The sequence below is a fragment of the Cotesia glomerata genome, linkage group LG1, assembly GCF_020080835.1.
Source record: "Cotesia glomerata isolate CgM1 linkage group LG1, MPM_Cglom_v2.3, whole genome shotgun sequence".
Taxonomy (NCBI): domain Eukaryota; kingdom Metazoa; phylum Arthropoda; class Insecta; order Hymenoptera; family Braconidae; genus Cotesia; species Cotesia glomerata.
Window position 1 is genome coordinate 3604810 of NC_058158.1, and position 20856 is coordinate 3625665.

At 28.5% G+C, this 20856-nt stretch overlaps 5 protein-coding genes across 8 annotated transcripts; 3 read left to right on the forward strand and 2 right to left on the reverse strand.

Moving 5' to 3' along the window:
* The first annotated feature begins 667 nt into the window (after positions 1-667).
* On the forward strand, positions 668-4782 carry LOC123275049 (cationic amino acid transporter 4). Its single transcript, XM_044742949.1, has 6 exons — positions 668-793; positions 969-1118; positions 1210-1458; positions 1542-1880; positions 2694-3734; positions 4221-4782. The coding sequence occupies exons 2-6, from the start codon at positions 977-979 to the stop codon at positions 4427-4429; spliced, it is 1980 nt and encodes a 659-aa protein (XP_044598884.1). The 5' UTR covers positions 668-793; positions 969-976; the 3' UTR covers positions 4430-4782.
* Positions 4783-5618: 836 nt separating this feature from the next.
* Positions 5619-9346, reverse strand: LOC123275052 (acetyl-coenzyme A transporter 1). 3 transcript variants are annotated; one of them, XM_044742952.1, is made up of 10 exons: positions 9212-9346; positions 8867-9036; positions 8565-8791; positions 7636-7925; positions 7419-7573; positions 7151-7344; positions 6890-7074; positions 6692-6809; positions 6205-6420; positions 5619-6128 (listed from the first exon to the last, which is right to left on the reverse strand). In XM_044742952.1, the coding sequence occupies exons 3-10, from the start codon at positions 8763-8765 to the stop codon at positions 5955-5957; spliced, it is 1533 nt and encodes a 510-aa protein (XP_044598887.1). In that variant the 5' UTR covers positions 8766-8791; positions 8867-9036; positions 9212-9346; the 3' UTR covers positions 5619-5954. The 3 variants fall into 3 exon arrangements, with proteins under 3 accessions (XP_044598887.1, XP_044598888.1, XP_044598886.1); XM_044742953.1 differs by having other exon boundaries at positions 8565-8801; positions 8872-9036; positions 9121-9269; XM_044742951.1 differs by having other exon boundaries at positions 9121-9269.
* A 187-nt stretch (positions 9347-9533) lies between these two features.
* Positions 9534-13064, forward strand: LOC123275053 (protein VASP homolog). 2 transcript variants are annotated; one of them, XM_044742956.1, is made up of 6 exons: positions 9534-9816; positions 10075-10149; positions 10253-10423; positions 10511-10869; positions 11588-12200; positions 12642-13064. In XM_044742956.1, the coding sequence occupies exons 3-6, from the start codon at positions 10270-10272 to the stop codon at positions 12764-12766; spliced, it is 1251 nt and encodes a 416-aa protein (XP_044598891.1). In that variant the 5' UTR covers positions 9534-9816; positions 10075-10149; positions 10253-10269; the 3' UTR covers positions 12767-13064. The 2 variants fall into 2 exon arrangements, with proteins under 2 accessions (XP_044598891.1, XP_044598889.1); XM_044742954.1 differs by lacking the exon at positions 10075-10149.
* A 353-nt stretch (positions 13065-13417) lies between these two features.
* LOC123262746 (ATP-binding cassette sub-family F member 3) lies at positions 13418-17422 on the reverse strand. Its single transcript, XM_044725132.1, has 10 exons — positions 17328-17422; positions 17169-17242; positions 16955-17060; positions 16663-16861; positions 15682-16022; positions 15115-15610; positions 14789-15012; positions 14347-14711; positions 14040-14260; positions 13418-13693 (listed from the first exon to the last, which is right to left on the reverse strand). The coding sequence occupies exons 2-10, from the start codon at positions 17239-17241 to the stop codon at positions 13547-13549; spliced, it is 2172 nt and encodes a 723-aa protein (XP_044581067.1). The 5' UTR covers position 17242; positions 17328-17422; the 3' UTR covers positions 13418-13546.
* A 198-nt stretch (positions 17423-17620) lies between these two features.
* On the forward strand, positions 17621-20158 carry LOC123262751. Its single transcript, XM_044725146.1, has 4 exons — positions 17621-17789; positions 17911-18058; positions 18158-18263; positions 19380-20158. The coding sequence occupies exons 3-4, from the start codon at positions 18162-18164 to the stop codon at positions 20040-20042; spliced, it is 765 nt and encodes a 254-aa protein (XP_044581081.1). The 5' UTR covers positions 17621-17789; positions 17911-18058; positions 18158-18161; the 3' UTR covers positions 20043-20158.
* The last annotated feature ends 698 nt before the right edge of the window (positions 20159-20856 follow it).

Sequence of the window (20856 nt, forward strand, 5' to 3'; positions counted from 1 at the left end):
ATATATGTATTTTTATATTAAATGCGTCAGAGTTTAAATATATAATTATAAATAATCCAATAAAATATTCAAGCTTTCATATTTATAAATATAATAAATGTTATTAATTTTTTATTTTTACAAGAAGATATAATATTATAAAAAAATAAAAATTAATTTGCTTGATATTTGACAATTTTTATAAAAAATAAATTATGTCAAAAAAAATGAGGAAAAAAAAATTGACATGAAGAATTTTATAAAATTAAAAATGAATTTTTAAAAATAATTTTTCGGAAGATATTTGTATGTTAAATAAAATAAAAAAATTTTCAAGTGACGGCCTTTAATGTCATTATAAAAAATTATAAACCAAAAATTGTTTTAAATTTAAATATTTCTGACAATATTGAAAAATTAAAGCTCAAAGATTTTAATTTTTTAATATTATTAAATTATAATCATATTAATCTTTTCAAAATAACAAATTAAAGCTTTGATATTATAATAAAGACAAAATATTATTTATTAAATGAAGATATATTACTATAACTGAGATAAAAATCTTTTAAAAGTATAAAAGACTATTGTTTATTTACTTTTACTATAAGCGCAATAGATATGAATGAAAGGAAAGGATGTCACGCTAGTATAGACAGTGATAAGTAAAATCAATGAAAGCCTTGAGCTTGCGTAGAAACCACCACTCACTCGCTAATGAAAATTTTTTTATATTTTTTCATCTATCCTCAAAAGCTATAAGCTCACCAATTTCATCAATAGTCACACTATCAATACACCGAGTACCTGAAAGGTAAGTTAAATTAATTAATTTATTATATCTTACATAAACTAAAATCCATAACTACCCTCGTGATTTGTCGCTTCAATAAATTTGTCTCTACACTCAGTAGTTTTGATTTTAAAAATATCAACTTTACAACTAAACAGCTGTTATAATTGAATAAAAATTGTTTTATTTTTAACAGGCTTTACAATGCCTTCGGTCCGGAGGATGATTCTCGGGCATGTAATGTCTGGAATTTGCTCTAAAATGAATCGAGTGAAACGTCTGGATGGTGATGGAATGGAGACACCTTTAAAAAGATGTTTGACTACTTTTGATATGACATTTTTGGGTAAGTAATATAATAATTAATCAATCAACTAATTAATAGTATCAATAATTGATTTTTTATTATTGATAAAATTATAATTAAATTTTTGTAGGTGTTGGTCATATGATGGGAGCCGGTATTTATGTCCTGACTGGCCAAGTAGCTCATTCAATAGCTGGACCCGCAATAATAATAAGTTTCGCATTGGCTGGACTGGCATCAGCTTTTGCCGCCTACTGTTATGCTGAATTCGGTGCTCGTGTCCCAAAAGCTGGAAGCGCTTATGTCTACACTTATGTGACAATTGGCGAGTTCTGGGCATTCGTAATTGGTTGGAATATTATTTTGGAACATATGATAGGTAATTATTAAAATAAAACTTTTAATATCTGGTGGTATTTAAATTGAATCAATTAAAGATAATTCACTTGATGATATTAACAGGTGCTGCTTCAGTAGCAAGAGCTTGGAGTGGTTACGTAGATTCATTGACAGGAGGAACACTTAGCAATCTTACAAGTGATCTTATGAGTGGACACGAGATGAGCGCATCTCTTGGCCATATACCAGATCCATTGGCTTGCATACTCTGTCTAGTATACGCTCTTATTCTTGGCTCTGGTGTAAAAGTATCATCACGTCTGAATTCTGTTCTTACTATGGTCAATCTTGGTGTTATTGGCTTGGTGATTGGACTCGGATGTCAGTATGCCAATTTTGGTAACTGGACCGATGAAAAACATTATGGGTTTATGCCTTTTGGTATTGCTGGTGTTATGGCAGGTAATTTATTTTAATATCCTTAAAAATAAATTTATACTTACTATTTTTTAAGTTATAATTTTATGATACTTCTACACTGAGAAAAAAAAAATACTTTTACTCAATTAACAAGTTCTTGGTTCAAGAAATTCGATGACGATCGAATATTTTATTATTATTAATTATTAATTTCTGAAGAGAAGAGCATCAATATTTATCTTTGAATAATAGATAAACAAAAGAATAGTTTTATTTAAATTAAGTAAAAATTATTTCAATCAATTTAAAAAGTTCTTGAGCTAAGAATATATATTCTTGAAAATTTTCAAGAACATAAATTCTTGTATCAAGAAAATTTTCATAATAAAAGTATTGTTTTTTTTTTTTCAGTGTAGTAAGCAGACATTTGATAATTTTTTATACTATTAAAGTTAGCCGACGTTTCTAATTTTTTTATTTTTTTTGTTTATTAAATTGTAATAAAAAAATATTTTTTTTAAATTGTACTTAAAGTTTTTCAATTTTTTTTCTTGTTTTTTTGTAATAATTTTTTGAATAAAAAAAATTAAAATTTTTTTATATCTCGGCCAACTTAATTTTCATAATTTTTTAATACTCAAACTAGGTCTAGAAAATTATTTTTAATAAATTTCATTCATAATTTTTTAAAGCTCCAAAAATAGAATATTTTTTTTATCAATTTTTCTTGCTATAATTTCTTTGTTAAAAAAAATTTTAAAATTTTCAAATGTCTTAATTTTTCAATATCACATAATTTTTATAATTTTTCATTTCATTGAAATGATAATAATTATAATAATTTATTTGATAAAGGTGCTGCGAAATGTTTCTATGCATTTGTTGGATTTGATTCAATCGCAAGCTGCGGCGAAGAAGCGCGAAACCCAAGCAAAAGTATACCACGAGCAACATCATTTTCAATGATAATTGTCGTGATTGGTTACATACTACTCAGCGGAATGCTAACGCTAGTTGTTCCTTACTGGGAAATAAATCCAACTGCAGCATTATCTGAGGCATTCGCATCCCGAGGCGTCACCTGGGCTAATTATGTCATCAGCATTGGAGCGCTCTGTGGGATGACAACGACTCTCTTTGGGTCATTATTCTCACTTCCAAGAATAATTTACGCCATGGCCAGTGATGGTCTAATCTTCTCATTCCTCGGTCGTGTCAATGAACGAACACAGCTACCGATTATTAATCTAGCCATCAGCGGTGTCATGTGTTCTGTAATAGCTCTGCTGTTTGATCTAGCACATCTCGTAGAATTCATGTCCATCGGGACTTTCCTTGCCTACACTATTGTCTCGGCAAGTGTAATTATTTTACGATACAGGCCCATCAATGATATTCCACATTTTATTCCAACAAAGACACATGAAGCCGAATCGCCGAGTGACACTAGTAGCACCAGCAGTCTAACAGATTCATCACCCGACGACTCGGAGCTTATTGAGAGCCAAAAAGTTAATCCTGTTGGCAGACTGAAGAAACATTACGCTAAATTAGCTAATATTATTGGAAATTGGGAACCGGGAACCGCTGTAATGGCAGCGTTAATAATTTACATTGCTGGATGCATTTGTATTTCAGTACTTTTACTTGGTCTTACATCACCGTTTGATCAAGAACCATCTTGGTGGAATAATTTACTCTATTTCTTCGTTTCATTGATTATGGTTGCCTGTTTACTGGTTATTGGAGCACACGAACAATGCCCAGCCGTTGATGATAAATTCCGGGTACATTTTGTACCTTTAGTTCCTGCAATCAGTATTTATATTAACATTCTTCTCATGAGTCATTTGCAATTACTTACGTGGCTTCGCTTCTTTGTGTGGATGTTTCTAGGTATGTCATTCATTCATTTTTTATTCTAAATTATTAATAAATTATTATGTCATCACTCGTCAGTATGATTAAGATTTTTGTCTTAATTTTAAAATAACAATTAATAATTAATGGTGTCAAACTTTTGATACCAGATATTACGGCAGAAATATTGGTCGTATAAAAAAGTTTCTTAAATAAAAGTTTTTCAAAATTTAATTTTATAAAAAAAATGTCTGTTATAATTTTTTCTTAAGACCAACAAAAAAAGTCAGAATTTCAAAATTAAGATTTTTATAATTAGAGAAAATTTATTACTATAATCTTAATTAAGAAATTACGGCGAAAATATTGGTCGTATAAAAAAATTATGAGACATTTCTGATAGAAAATTAAATTTTCCACTGTTTTTTTATAAAAACTTTTTTTTTGAGACTAATATTTTCGGCAAAAATCTTAGAGCTAATCATCACTGCTACTTTTATAATTATTAATATTTTTTTTCAGGTATTTTAATTTATTTCCTCTATGGAATTCATCACAGCAAAGAAGCAGGTCCTAATTCTTATTCTGTTCTGATGACAAGATTTGAAGAAGAACAAGCTCAATCGAGGAATAAAGTTAACTCTGGCTTAAGATTTAAACCAACTCGGTTATTGAATTCGAAAAAGAATTCTGATAAGCAACCTATCCTCAATTCCGATTCATATCGTTAAAACCAATTCAGTATTATTAATTAATTACTGTTATTATTTATCAGTTATTATATTTTATCAAATATAAAACACATGCTGGTACATTGTAAAGACTGGATTATTTAAATTAAACTTGTCACAAATTGTAATTGTTAATTAAAAGTCGCTGTACGTACAAATTGCAGTTCTATAGAAAAATATCTACATATTATAAATGTGTATCAATTGCATTAACTGTCTTCATACTATAAAAAATGTAATTATTGTCTCGTAGGCCTATTAATATTTAAAAAAAAAAAAAGTATTTATGAAACTGTTGAAACAATTGTAAATGATATATAAAATGTATAATAAATCATTATTTTATTTCGATAGTTTAATTTCTAATTTATAAGTATTATCGTAAATTTTATGATTAATGGCTAGTCGTACATTTATTACTTTTTAATCAATGATCTATGATCGTATTATAACAACATGAACGATTGTAGTTGTAGAAAAAATATTATGTTAAAAAAATTTTTTATATTAAATTTAGCAACATGTGTCAATGCATACTGAAGTTTTGTGTCATCAGTTTATGCGTAATTAATAAATTATTTATTACTATTTATGTTACTGGTGAACTAGTACAAGATTGGTCACAGCTTTTAAGAAAACCGTATGATCAAGAAGAACCAATATCAGAAAGAGGTTATCTGCAAGATACAGAGCCTCCGGATCACGATGACGATGCCAATAATCCGTGTCCGATAGTGAAAAATGGTCAGCATGCACCACAGCCGTGGGATATTAATTCCGTTCATGGTACGGGTAAACCATGGCATCCTAATTCACCTGGAGTTAATAATATTAATAATGAAAAATATAATGAACAAGAAAATGTACAAGAGTCTAATTGTAAAGACGATACAAGTGACGTAGTTATAAAAATTCTTTTCAATCGTGATGAACCGTGTGACAAAAAAAAGACAATTATACGATTTGATCAAAACTCAAAATATCAAGTATTTAGTAAACCTGGTGTGAATGTTAATATTTCAAATACTCATAATAATATGTGGAAAAAATAAATTTAAATGGTATTACTAAATAAAATTATTCGTTAATTGTATTAAAGAATTTATTATAATTATTTAAATTGTTTATTATAACTGTTTAAAAATAATATTTTATTTAAAATTAATAAATTGTGCTAAATAAATATTGTCGGTAATTATTTCCAGGAGAATAAAAATCGAAAGAGATCTAAATTGTTATTATTATTTATTATCTATTAATAAATAATATTATTAATACCCTTAAATAATATTATTAAATAATACCTCGTCTGTAATGATAGTTCTCTTTTCGATATACTTTATCTCTTTCAATTTTTAAATAAATAAATCATGTATTATTGACAGTTTTTACCATTTTCAATTTTAAAATTAAACCTAATTGTAATAATAATTCATTCACTAAAATTAAAAATAATAGTTCACAAATATTGACATTTACTCAGTAAAAATTTAACGATTTAACAATAAATAAAACGTAACAAGTGTTAGCTTTTTTGAGGTATCACTTTCCAAGCGGACATTGGTCGTAATTGTAAGTAATTTATTTTTCTTCGACCCCATTTGAACCATAAGTATCCAACAATCACACACAAAATACTCTCAATGTAATAACCATCGAGCACCGTAAGACAAGTCCCTTTGGAACCTATTTCACATTGCTGAAATAATAAATAACAATTAACAGAAAATAAGTATAATTCAAAATAAATATTTTAAATAAACTGTATTATTTACCTCACGCTCTACGGAAGTACTACAATCATTAGCAGGATCAGTACTGCATGATCTCCAAGTTAATGTATCAACGAACCAAAGTGCTGCTGTCGCTGGCCAATTACCACCGAGATTACACAGAGTATTTAAAAATGTCATGTAAGTACCTCCAACAGCTGGATCACTTATTTTAGCGAAAAAAGCCATGGATGCAACAAACATACTCGTCGAAGCAAACTAATTAAAAAAATAAATAATTTAAGCAAATTATCGAATCGAATATTAAATGAAAATTAATTTAGCATTCATTTAATAATTTTATAACAAAAAAAGTATGGCAAAAAAAATTTTTTTTTTAAATTTACACGTAGAAATTTTAAAAAGTAAAAAATGTCATTTTTTTTAAATAATTTTTTGAGACAAATTTTTTTGTTAAAAAAAATTAAAAAATTGTCAAGTGACTGCTAACTTTAAAGTCATAATTTTAAATTAAAGTATTTTTACATACCTGGTGTATTGCGTAAAAAGTAATAACAATAATACAATAATATAATGGTACGTCACCATTATTGACGAAAGACGGTGTAACCCAAACTAAACCAGCAGCAACTAGCCCAAATGCTAATCTATAAAATAAATTGATTAATTTAGTAGTTAAGTTAAATATTTGATGTCGATAATGATTGAAATAATTTTTTAAATTTACCTATACGGCATCGCCTTCAAGTAAATATCCATTGGACGTGGTCCTAATGTATATTTAGATACTACACAAGATAAAATAATCTGCATTGGTATCAATGGCACAGCCATTAATGTTAATTTTTCTTTTGGTACTCCAGCATCGACAAGTTTCAATCCTGTTACTGCGTCACAAGCGGAAAATCCAATCTGTTTAATAAAATTATTTATTTTTTATTTTAAATTGTTTATAACTAAAAAAAATATTGATATTTTATTTTTTAACCTTGGTAGTTAATAAAATTAATGCTGTAGTTTTAATTGACGGTAGCTTTATCGTACACCAGAGTAAATGATAAGCGTGTTTGATATTTGTGAAAAAATCTTCACTTTTAACATGTTTTTCGTCTACTTCGTGCTTTAGTATCGCAACTAGTGTCGTTGCAGCAATAAATATCCATCCCCAAAAGTATAAAAATCCTTTTAAATAACATAAAATAAAATATTAAATTTTGATTATTTGTGATCAATGATCATATTGAAGGTTTTATTACCAGGTAGTGTTAAAATTCCTTGATCAGAAGGTTCGGAACGTAGATAGCTATTGCAAAGTGTTGGAGATTCCAAAGCAATAAATAAAACATAACCCAGGAAATATCCTGCCGTTTGACCAACGCTATTACAAGTTGATGCGTATCCTACATTTTGTCTATAAATAATAAAAATATGTCAAAGGATTTAATTATATTTAATAAAACTTAAATAAATTACCTTTTTAACATTGTCAATGCCCAACCATCGACAGCTATATCCTGCGTTGCTGCTAGGACATTTAGAGTAAAAAATAAAATTGTAAGTAATCCTATATTTGGTGCTTCAGTATCTGAACCCAACCAGTCTTGTACACAACCAGATAAATACAACATAAAAATACCCATCGCATATTGAGTAGGTATTAACCACGTCTTACGACGTCCGAATCTACGTGAGTAAATAGCATCTACTATTGGTGCCCATAGTAATTTTAATGAGAATGGCCATTGTACAAAACTAAATTCAGCCTGAAAAAATATAAAACTTTTATGTAATGTAACTGCCAGCTGTTTACATTTGAGAGTAACTTGCGTGAAAGAAAGTTGTTGTTTGTTAGTTATTAATAATTTTTAATAACTTATTTAAAATTAGACATTTGATTATCTGCAAGTTCTCGATGGTTTGACTTAATTTAGACGAATAATATTTGCAAAATTTGAACATGAATCTGCTATGTAATGATCAGAGTGTTGACAATGTTTTGACAGACTTTTTCAAGGTATTTTTTTGACATGATATTAATTTATTATATTAACTCTATTAATTTTATAACTTTTGTAATTTTTGTTGTTTACATAATTTATTGTATATTAATTTTTTTATATTGTCTGTCTGTTGTCAGATACCTGAGGATGTCGGAATAAAATCGACGAAACGTCGTATATATGAAAATAAATAATTAAAACTGATTACTTTGGTCTTTTCACCTGATTACTTCCTACATTATTTAATCTACAAAACCTGAAGAATTTGATAATGGATAAAACTTTTATTCTAACACTAAAGTTTAATTTTTGCACATTTCTGCAAACTGTCACTTCAATATGTTGACATCATCAAACTAATTTTGTTAATAAACTTAATTATTTTTTAAAAATTAACTTTACCTGTTGTTTATAAGAAATATGTCTATTCTGAAGGATCATTGGCATTGCACTACAAAGACCTAACGGAATGCCTTGTAATAAATATAAAAAAAGGAGTAATGCAATATTTCCTTCATCACCACGAATATCACTGTCTTCAGCAATATTTGAATCTACCACCTGTCCATTCTCTGAATCTTCTTTATCTATTTTACGCTTCATATTTATTCTCAAACTTAATTAAAAATCTGAAACAAATATTCAGTAAATGAAAAACTGATTCACAGAAAATAAATAAATAATATTATAAGTAAATAATGTACCTTAAAAAAAACTACCGAAGACGAATAATCACAATTTGTACTTTAAAATAGCATCCGTAAAAAAAAATAACAAATTATCAAAGAAAATAATTAAATCGTTTGATTTCTAGCTTAATCATCATCATTGTTGTTGTCACATATGATAACCTATTGTCGTAGAGAATTAAAACCTGAAAAATAACAATATTTATAAAATGATTTGGAGTTAATTTATCACAAATAAATGTTAATTTTTAAGTAACAACGTAACATACTAATAAAAGTTGGTATATTAATTGTTAATTGATTTTTACACGTGAACATTAAGTATGACTGATGGAATAAAATGTAATATTGTTTGTGTACCTATGTTATAAATGTTTGTATAATAATGATAGTGATAAAGAACTAAAGTCAAAAGCTAAACTGCCACGTTGTTGTATTGGTACGTGGTCGAATAAGAAAGCACTGGCGCTAATATCTCATTTTTTTATTCCCTCTATTCATTCTCTCTTTTCACTAGCTTTGCTCATCACACATCCATATATTGCCGCACACACACGTCAACCCACACAATCACTAGCTGCTTCACACATACACAACACATCTCCAGCTGGTCTTTTCGTAGTCAGAACTTAGAAGCACTCGTCATTTTCCAACACAACCATACACAACAATTACACATCGCACTAGTTACTTGCAGTACACTCTACTCTGTACAGCTCGTGGGTGAGCTGTGACATCTTGATAATAAAAATAATATTTTTTTTTCCTTATCAGGCCATCGAGTATTAATTTTATTTCTAACTACTAAAAAAATAGTTTAACTACAGTAATAGGTGCCAAAAATTACCAACAAATAATATGTGTGTAAAAAAGTAGATAATACTTGTACTTGGATATTAAAATATATTTTTTGATGAGCCAAGGTCCGTTGACATATCACAAATTATTGCACTGTACAGTAGAAGGTAAATATGTCATTGTTTTTTTTTTTTTTTTTTTTTTTTAATTATTAAATACTCATTAATTATATCCATAGTCATTAAATAATAGTCATAGTACTGATAATAATTATTCAATTTATATTACATTGTATCATATGCTATCATAATAGACGTAATGTATTTTTTAAGAAATAAAATTTTGACCTTATTGCTTGTATGTATGCAAGTACATGTATTAATGAAAAAAAATCGTTGAATGTTTCACGCGATTGATTTGTCAAGTGGATAAGAAAAGTAATCTACTGTTTAAATAATAATAATGCTGTTTAAAATAAAACATGGCACTCCTTGTAAATCGTGAGTCACGCGTCATTGTTTCATTTATTGCACTTAAATATTGTATTATATTAATTATTTTATCCAGTGAGATGAGTTAACAAATATTTTATTATTTTTATAGGTACATAAGTATTAATAATGTCAGCACCACCACCTCCACCGCCGCCAACGTTTAATATAGCAAACGCAGCTGGTGGTGACCAAGGCAGAGGTTTATTATTACAGTCAATAAGAGCTGGAAAAAGTTTAAAAAAAACAGTTACTGTTGACAAGAGCGCTCCTTGTATAAATGGTAAAATTATCATCGTTTATTTCATAATTGTACTTTAGTGTTTTTTCTTTTCTATGTAAAATAACTTTCATTTTTTTTTTCTCACAGGTAAAGTGAAGAATGGCCCCACGGCTGCAGTCAGTTCATCAGCTGGAAACAGTAACAGTTTCATTAGCAACGGTGGTAGCAATAGCAATAACAGCAGTCCAGCTCCGCTGGCTCTTGGTGGACTGTTTGCTGGGGGTATGCCAAAGTTGAAGCCCACTGGCTTACGCAGTACCATTGTAGAAAGAGATTCACCAGCGTCATTACCAGTTTCAACTGGATCGAGTCCATCGCCGGTTGTTACTAATAGCAATACCATTATTAATAATAATAGTAACAACAACAACAGCAGCACAATGAAACGTGGACCACCTCCTGTTCCACCTCCTGCAGCTCAAAAGCCTCAAATATCATTACCACAAGTAAATATTTATTTGACGATCTAATTAGCAATTGGTCTAACTCCTTATTTTTTAGAGGGTGATTATTAAACATTCTCGTGTAGTAATAGTCCAATTATAAATTATTTGAATGATCCAAACCAAAATATTATACCTCTATAAGATATTATATTGTTTTTTAAAGTGATAATAAATTTTGAATCAATTGTTTTTTCGTACAAATGGAAGATTCTCTAAAATGGAGTTAGATAATTTGCCAATTAGAACGTCGTATTGATCACCCCCATGAAAAAAAAAAAATATAAAAAATACATTTTAAATATATTAAATATCTATAAAAAATATATAAATATATAAAAAATATGTATAGTAAATATATTTTTAATAACTAAGTTTTAGCCGATTTTCATATATATTTTAGATATATTTTAGATATATTCAAAATATATCTTAATATGCATAAAAAATACATAGGTTAAAATATAAAAAAAATATATTTTGAATATATCTAGAATATATTTTAAATATATAAAACATATATGAAAATCGGCCAAAAGTTAGTTATTAAAAATATATTTACTATACATATTCTATATACATTTATATATTTTTTATAGATTTTTAATAAATTTAAAATATATTTTTTACGTATTTCGACATATATTTTTTTTTTTCATGGGGGCAATGTCATCTGATACAATGTACAGATTAAATAATAATTGTTATTTTTAATTATCAGTCATCGTCAGAGAGTTCGACCGATTCACCACACAGAAGTTTTGGAAAACCTGCATTAGCACCAAAGCCACCAGGTACATCGACACTCCACAAACCACATCCACCCGTAAAAAAACCAGACTTACTTGGCGGAACGAGTGTATCAAGAGCTCAAAGTATGCGTTTACCAAGATCGCCCCCGGTACTCGCTCCAACGCCATCCTCGCTACATCAATCCCAGGATTGCTTGAATGAAACCCAGCATCGGCCAAATCGAGTTCTTCGACCGCCAGTAGCGCGGCCTCCATCGCCACCCACGTCATTTAAATCAGCAGCTCCGCCGGCTCCGGTGACGCGGGTAGCACCACCACCACCAAACAGAGCCACCGTATCAGCACCTAGTATGCCTCCTCCACCTCCTCCGCCTCCTCATCGGTCTAATCTATCTCATCAAAGATTAGCCCCATTACCTCCAACTCCACCCACTCGCAATCTTTCATTATCCAATGGCCAAACGTCAATTAATCACAATACTGATTTAGAAGTAAGATTCAGCGACATGTTCCATTCAATCATCAACTTCCCGTCGCCTGAACCTTTTCGTGCAGTACCAAAACTCTACAATAGTAAAAATGGTGAGATTAATAATCAATCAATGTCTGTATTTGGGTTCACACGCAAACGTCAATCTTATCCATTTTACAGTTAGCTTTTTTTTTCATATTCATAATATAATTATTGTTATTTTTTATTTTGCTTCAATGCATGGATTAATAGCTTTATGTTATTCATTTTAGTAATTAACACGTATCTAAATCACAATTATAATTATTATAATTACTTCTTTGATGTTAACAAATTTTATTGAATAAATTTTCAATGTTTATTTTTCCTAGAAAGCATGTATTTTTATATTATGTTCTTAATAATTTTCTCAACTTGCCACTTTAAGCTTTACAGAGACGACTATTTAATTAGGCGGCATGTTATTAGATAAATATATTATTTTCATTTTTTTTTAAATTTATTTATGTATAAATAATTGATATTTATATTTGAAAATAAAAATATTACAGCGGCTAAGCAACAGGCTCCAGCACCTCCTCAACAATCAAACAATTCTAGCCCTAATACTTATCAATTGAATGCATCTACTGGTGGTAAGCAATGGCAACACAATGCAGCGTCGTCAGCATGTTAAAGTATATATATCATAATTTTAAAATGTAATACTTATTACAAATTTTATATTTGTTTTAGAATAATTAATAATAGTTTATAAAAGTATTAACTCATTTTTTCTGTCGTTTAAATTGTATATAATTTTTTTTTTTTTAATTTACATTAAACTCGAGTCAAATTTTAAGTCAAGACTTGCACAATTAAAGTTATTAAATGTAATTAGTATAATTTATTAAGTGATAGAAGGCATTTTTTTTTTCTTATTGTACACTCGTAATGTTATTAACTGACAAAAATATATATAACAAATAACTTTATAGAGTTTTTTTTTTATAAATAAAAATAGTTAAATAGATTTAAAAGAAAATTCTATCAAAAAGGTATTATAAAATATATCTAAAATACAATAATTACTTTTGGTTTTTTATTAATTTTTTTTTTTTTTTTTTTTTTTTTTTTTTATTAGATGGCATGTTGAAAGTAAAAGAATTTAATTCTCATTGTAATTGAGTACATAAATTTATACACAATTGTTATAACAAAAAAAAAAAATATAAACATGTAATTTTAAAAAATGAACTAGTATTTTTCTCATAAACAGTTGTAATAAACAATTGCCGTACATATGAAATCGAAACTAATAATTGTGATATGAAACTAATAATTGTGATTCGTAATAATCGTCTAATAATGACGATTACAATATTTATATATAAATAATACAAGAGTTGATTAACGCACCGTAATATTAATGATAATTATATTGAAATTGATAAGTAAGAAATATAATTTAAATTGCCTACACCTCGAGCTCTTTCTCGACAATTTTCCGATACTCGTCGAATCCACCTTCAATGCAACGTACAGTACCTTTGTCACATACCCACAACTCGGTACATACCATTCGTATTAATCTTTCGTCGTGAGATACCAAAATAACACCGGCCTATAAATGTAATAAATTTCCATTTAATAATAATAATAATGATTATTATTATTTAACTATACGGAAAGAACAAGATGACACTGGAGAATTTAGATTATACTCAGTGGAATCTTGGATTATACCCAGTGATATCTCCAGCATTTTTTTTCTAGCGCCTGCGCACAGTATTATCATATCTATCATGTATTTTAGATATTAGGGTAGTCAAATATTGTTTTAAATAATTATTACATGTATTTTTTTTTCACCACAGATATCACTGAGTATAATCTGGGATGTTATCCAGTATTATCTTGTTCTTTCCGTGTAATATTAATAAATAATAAGTACTTGTAAAATATAATACCTTGCATGTGTTAAGAGCTTTGCCGAGAGCCTCGATTGATTCAATATCAAGATGATTAGTCGGCTCATCTAGTACTAAAAAGTTTGGAAACGCTGCGCACATCAATGCAAATGCAACTCGGGATTTTTGGCCACCAGATAATGAGTTTATTGTTTGTAAAGCTAAGTCACCGCTAACACCAAAACTACCAAGCATTCTTCTATATTCTTCGATGGGTTTTCCTGTGATAAAGCACATAATTAGCTATTAGTAATTAATACTTAATTAATTATAATATAAATATTTGAAACTTAAATAATTAAACTACCTGGAAAATGATTTTGTAAAAGTTCAACAGGACAAACTGTCAAATCTAATTGATCTACGTGATGCTGACTGAAGTATCCGAACTTGAGGTTACGATTAAGATGCAAGGTACCACGAGTTGGACTTAGAGCTCCAGTAATAATTTTTAGTAACGTAGTTTTACCGGCTCCGTTTTCACCAACAATACAGATACGTGACTGTTGAGAGGCAGTAAGATTGATGTTGTTAAGAACGTACTCGTTAGTTGGTGAGCCTTCATAACGAAACATGACCTCGTTGAGTTGAATTATTGGCGAACTAAGTGGCTCTACGTCTGGGAAACGAAGTGTCACTTCAGGTTCTTTCTCAACAGCCTTCAACTCTGGACTATAAAGTCAAAAATATTTTATTAGTTTTCATAAATTAAATTAAAAAAATAGTAAAGATATTTTTTGAGTACTAACAGTTTTTCCAACATTTTTATTTTACTTTGCACACTAGAAGCCCGATTGGCATTATAGCGAAACCGATCAATGAACTCTTGTACGTGTGCTCTTTTAGCTTGCTGGGCTTCATACTCTCGTTGTAAATTCCTCTCACGTTCACCTTTCGTCTTTTCAAATTGATCGTAATTACCACGGTATGCTTCAATCTTTTGTGCTTTCAGGTACAAAATATCCGTTGGAACCTGAATGTAAATAATTAATTAATTAATTAGCTATAAAAATTATTGCCAAATAACTAAAGAAGACAATAAAAAATTAAAATTTCGAGTACTAAATAAACGTACAGTGTCTAAGAAGTTACGATCGTGAGAAACAACTAGTAACGTAGTAGGCCATGATTGAAGATACTTTTCCAACCAAACGATTGCTTTGATATCCAACATGTTAGTAGGTTCATCGAGTAATAACAGATCTGGTCTCGCAAAAAGTGCTCTTGCAAGTGCGAGACGCATTCTCCAACCCCCAGAAAATGATTTTGTCGGCCAAGACTGTCGTTCAACAGAAAATCCAAGACCCGATAATATTGCACTGGCTTTTGCCGGCGCTTTATCTACTTCTGCATGCTGCATCGCTTCATAAACCTTGGCTAATTCTTCATCAATCGCGTCATTCTTACCTCCCTCTTTTTCAATAAGTGCTTGAAGTTCTGCTTCGCGACTCAACAAATTACTCCTTTCAATATCACACTCTAAAACTGAATTTAACGCTGAGGTTTCATTGCCAGCTACTTCCTGTTCCACGTGTAATACTCGTACATGTGCTGGTATTCTCAATTGTTTACTAATGAAAAAATATAAAATTTTTTTTTTTTTAATTCATAACAGTTTATAACAATTAATTTAATTAATTACTTAGATATCATACGAAGAAGTGTAGTTTTTCCCAAACCATTTCTCCCAATCAAGCCATAACGTCTACCATAAGCTAACGTCAAATCAGCTCCTTGAAGCAAAACACGATCACCATAGGCTACATCAAAGTTTTCAATCCTGATATCTTGGGCGCGGTTGGACGTTCCTTTGCTGTCCATACGACTATCTTTTTTACTCATCATCTGACTCGCAGTAGCCAATTCTATTGAAGGAGCCGCATTGTTGATTTTAGCGTTATTACTCGACTCATTACCTGTTCGCTTATCTAATTTTTGTTGAAGTTTCGCTTCAGCTTTCTCCAACTTTTTAGCATCGACTTTCTGAAATTACTCACATTAATAAATCACTGAGATTTACGTCTTTAACATTGGACTCGCTCAAGTTTACTAAGTATTTAGTCAGACTGAGCTTAGATTAGTATATTGTAACGTTCCAGTCAAATCAGGGAGCGGCCTTTATTTTTGGTGAAATTTTATGGGTTAAAATTTTACCGAAGAAAAATTTATTATAAAATTTTTAAGGACCCTGGGAGTGATTCGTTACTTTGCTGATGCAAAGTAACGAATATCTCCAATGATAAGAGAGTCACCGGGCGGTAGTCTAAACACTAGCGTGAGAGCTGGGCTCCGACGACTTCACCAGGGTGTAACTTGAAATGCAACGTCAACTATTTTGATTTGACGTGGTAAATCATTCTCTGCGGTTAGTCAATTCAGGGCGAATTCCGAAGCTGTGAGGACTGACTGTGCTCTTGGCTTTTTATTTATTTTTATTAATACTTAACTTTAATTTTAAATCATAAATTTTCTTTTAAATAAACTTACAGGGTTGCACGCTTAATAGTTAGAGAGAATGGAGTCACTTTTAGTTTTTACTAAAAAGCAAGATCTACTAAAATCTATCAAGAGCTTAGTAAACTTGAACGAGCCCACTACAAGATTAAATACTACCAAAAATTACCATAGTATCATCTCTAGTTGTCACCCATATACTTTTAATCTGTTCGACTTGTGCTTCCAGAGTCGCGGCCATTGCACCCAAATGAACTGGTGCATTCAACACTTTATTTACTCCATTTTTTTGCTTCTCCCTCAAATTGTCACCACCGTTTTTCAGGTTTTCACCTTTCAATATTTCCAACAGCTTGCAACATATTTGCCTGTTGATAATTAATCAAATGAATACATTATTTATTTGTTGAAGAATTAAACAGAGAAAATAATTAGACAAAAAAATCGAAATGTTTACAGACCTAACCTCGTTTTCTGATTTTTCAGTTACTTCATGTAAAACTTGACCGATAGCTTCATAAACTTCATCTCCATCCTCAAAGTCGTCTTTGGAACTGTCAAGAATGCCTGGAAAATGTCAATAGAAATAAACATATAAATTTATTCATGAATATAACCAAACTGTCAAAGGTTAATTATTTAATTTTGTAGGTTATATCATGACATTTACATTACCTTCAACATAGTGATACAAATCATCATCTATTGTAGGAAAATTACTTCTTATATATTCACTACACTCTGCCATACTAATTCAAAAAAAATATATCCAACAGTTATTAATTTTTGTTTAATGTTATTATTTAAATATATTAATGTATGTGTACTATGGACTTATATACAAAATAACAATATAACAGTTACTAAAACGTTTTATCTGCAAAACGTTAAAGAAACAGAATTACAATTTTTTGTGTATATTATGTACAGTTTATAAGTAATAAGTAATATGTGTCAATTGAAAAATGATTTTTTTAATTCGTAACTGTAGTACACATGTGTCTTTACACTAAGTCGACGCCATTTTGGTACTGCCGAGATCAAGTTGGTGTCTATTTTTCAACGAAAAGTTTACCTACTAGTATAATATTTTCAATCATTAAAAAATTAATATCCGGTCTTTTTTATTATTGTTGATTATGACATTCATTAATACTAAGGTTATATTATGAGAGTTGGGAATACTAATTATTATTTAATTATTACAAATAATGTTAAATATTGTGATATTACAATGGAAATTATTTTTTTTATATTAAATTCGCCATCTTGATGCTTGTCAAACTGTATTACTGGGTGCGTGCAATCCTCTTGTTATATTGACGTTTTTTCTCTTACAATTATTGTTTATTATTGCCAACAAATAAATGTATCAATGCTTCTTGACTAATTGTAAATATTTACTTTAACTTTATAGATAATTATTGACAGTAACACTCCAGTATAGTGGTTTTTATAAAATTTTCAAGATTTTAGCTAATACAATAATGGAGTAAATTTTTTCACGGATCAAAACTCAAGAGATTTTATTGCAGATATATATTTAAACAAATATACCTAACAAGGTAATAATTTATGTCTACCGATTATTTAATTTGATATTTATAAATAAATTGAAAATTTTTTTTTTACATTAATTTAATTATTTTTTTTTTATTTTGCAGTATAATGGCTACTGACGTTGAAGAATCAGATACGGAGGATCATGAGCGTCCTGCACCACCTAAAAGACAGTGTGTTAATTTTTTAAATGAGGATGATGAGCAATCGGTAATCATACTTTTTTATATTAATTAATTTTTCAAGAGTTAACTTTAATTATATTATACAATTTTGGATTAAAAAATCCTTTCAGTACAATGTATCGTTTAGATGATACTGAAGTTGACAGACATTAAAAATTTTTTCAGAATTTCATAGCAATTAAATTATTATAAAAAAATATTTAATAAAAAAATTTTACATGCGAAAAATATAAAAAATTATCAGTGGAAATTTTTAGAAGTTTTTTTTTTTATTGAAATTGATTTATAAAAATTTTTAAAATTTTGACAGCTAACTTCAGTATTATTTAGCTTAACACTAAAATTTATTTTGGTTTTTCTTCTATGAGTAATTGTAAGTCATAATAGTAAAGTTAGCCGACGTTTTTAATTTTTTGATTATTTTTCAATAATAAAATTAGAACTAAAAAATAGTTTTTAAAAATTGCACTTATAGTTTTTCAAGTTTTTTACAAATGAAATTTTTTTTTTTTATTTTTTTGCAATAATTTTTTCAATGAAAAAAAAATTCCTTAAAATTTTTAGATGTCAGCTAACTTAATTTTAATTTGTAAGTCAATAAATACACAGAAAGAACAAGATGACACTAGATATCATCCCAGATTATATTGAGTGTTAAAAAAATTTCAGATAGTAGTTAGTATAATTTAGATTACAATGAGTATAATCCAGATAACAATGAGTATAATCCATATTACACACTGATAGAAGGATTTCTTAGCAATTAAGAAGATTTCTTTGTATTTAAGAAATCATTTCTTAAACATCATTTCTTAGTATTTAAAAAATATTTCTTAGTATTTATAATATTTCTTAGTATTTACGAAATCATTCTTAAATACTAAGAAATATTTTTTAAATACTAAAAAGTGATTTCTTAAATACAAAGAAATCTTAAATACTAAGAAATTCTTCTATCAGTGCAATGAATATAATCCAGATAATATTATCACGCAGTATAATCTGGATTTTTCTAGCTATTATCCGAAATTTTTTTTCACCACAGATATCATTGAGTATAATCTGGGATGATATCCAGTGTCATCTTGTTCTTTCCGTGTAAGATAAATTGAATTATAATAATTAAATTTTTTTTATTTAGGCCCATCAACCTGTTCAAGATTCGAGTTCTACAGAAGACAACGAACTGTTGACCCGGGAAAAGTTTCAACGTTATCATCAGTATCAGATAGATAAGCACTGTTATATGGGTTCTGTTGACAACACAATAAACCGTGTTATGGAAACTTATATTCTGACACCTCTGACAGAACGTATACAACTAAGATTATCAACAGGCGAATCCGAGATGGAAGACCATGCTGTTATGATGGCGATACGTAATCATGGACTTGTACATTCCTCAGTTAATAATTTTTCTTCACATTCAAATACTAATAGCAGTAATGCGTATTGGTACAGCGATGATGAATATAATTCATCGTTAAGTCCTATAAATTGTATGAGTAATATCACAACAACAGTCGCAGGAGCAGCTGCTGTCGTTGAACAATTGTCATCAGAATCGAGTGATTCTAATTCAGCATCAGCAACATCCTCAACTAAAATAATTCAACCGCGGACATTCCAATCATTTGATGATAAAATAACAAAACATAATAATATTCGTAGTAATAATAATGTTAATTGGAGTGCAGATAAAAATGACGATGGTGATCAGCAGAGCCAAGATATTTTAGAGCGAGCTGTGTCTGAAGCCATTAAAATTAAAGGACTGAGTGTACTCAGTGTTGATTATGTCTGAGATATTTTTTTTTATTATCAAGATAACTAGATTTTATTGTTGTTTTATTATCCCAGTTATTATGTTTAAATCAGTCATTTTATTCATATAAATATAAAGATATATATTATTTTTTTTTACTCATTAATTTTTAAAATATTTTTTTATTTTTTAATACAAGACTTGTAATCGTTATAGATATTAAAAATCAAGTAAAGTTATATTTTTATTTTATAACTATTAAAACTATTGAGTCTAAATTATAAATACTCTAATTAATGTCTCGATTGTCGAATTTAAATTATTAATAATAATAAATTTTAATTATAATCGCTCCTTATGCCATAGAAAGTAAAGCTTTCCAGTACATGACACTTATTGTTAGAAAAAATATTATTTTACTCAAGTTTATTAAATACTTTGATTTTTAAAAATAATCATCTGTTCTAATCTTCTCCAGATGCTTTAAAAATATATTACTAAATCATGTACATAATATTAAGTTAAAAATGTATAATTAAGTAATAAAAGACAAACACAAATATCTAGATCCATATTTTCTTTTATAAAAAAAAGTCCCGTTAGATTTAATCCATTTTATTAAATTTCTATTTTTTATTATTTTATTTTCAAGACATATGTACCTCCAGGTGTTATTAAAATTATGACCCAGATGATTTTTTATTTTATTAAAAATCTATACAATATTTGTTATATAAAAAATTTAATGTTTGTTTTAGTTATTAATTTATTAGAAAAAATTTTTTATTAAAAATTTAATTGCATTTGCAAGCTGTCATAAAATTGAGAAAAAATTACTGTGACAATTTTAAAT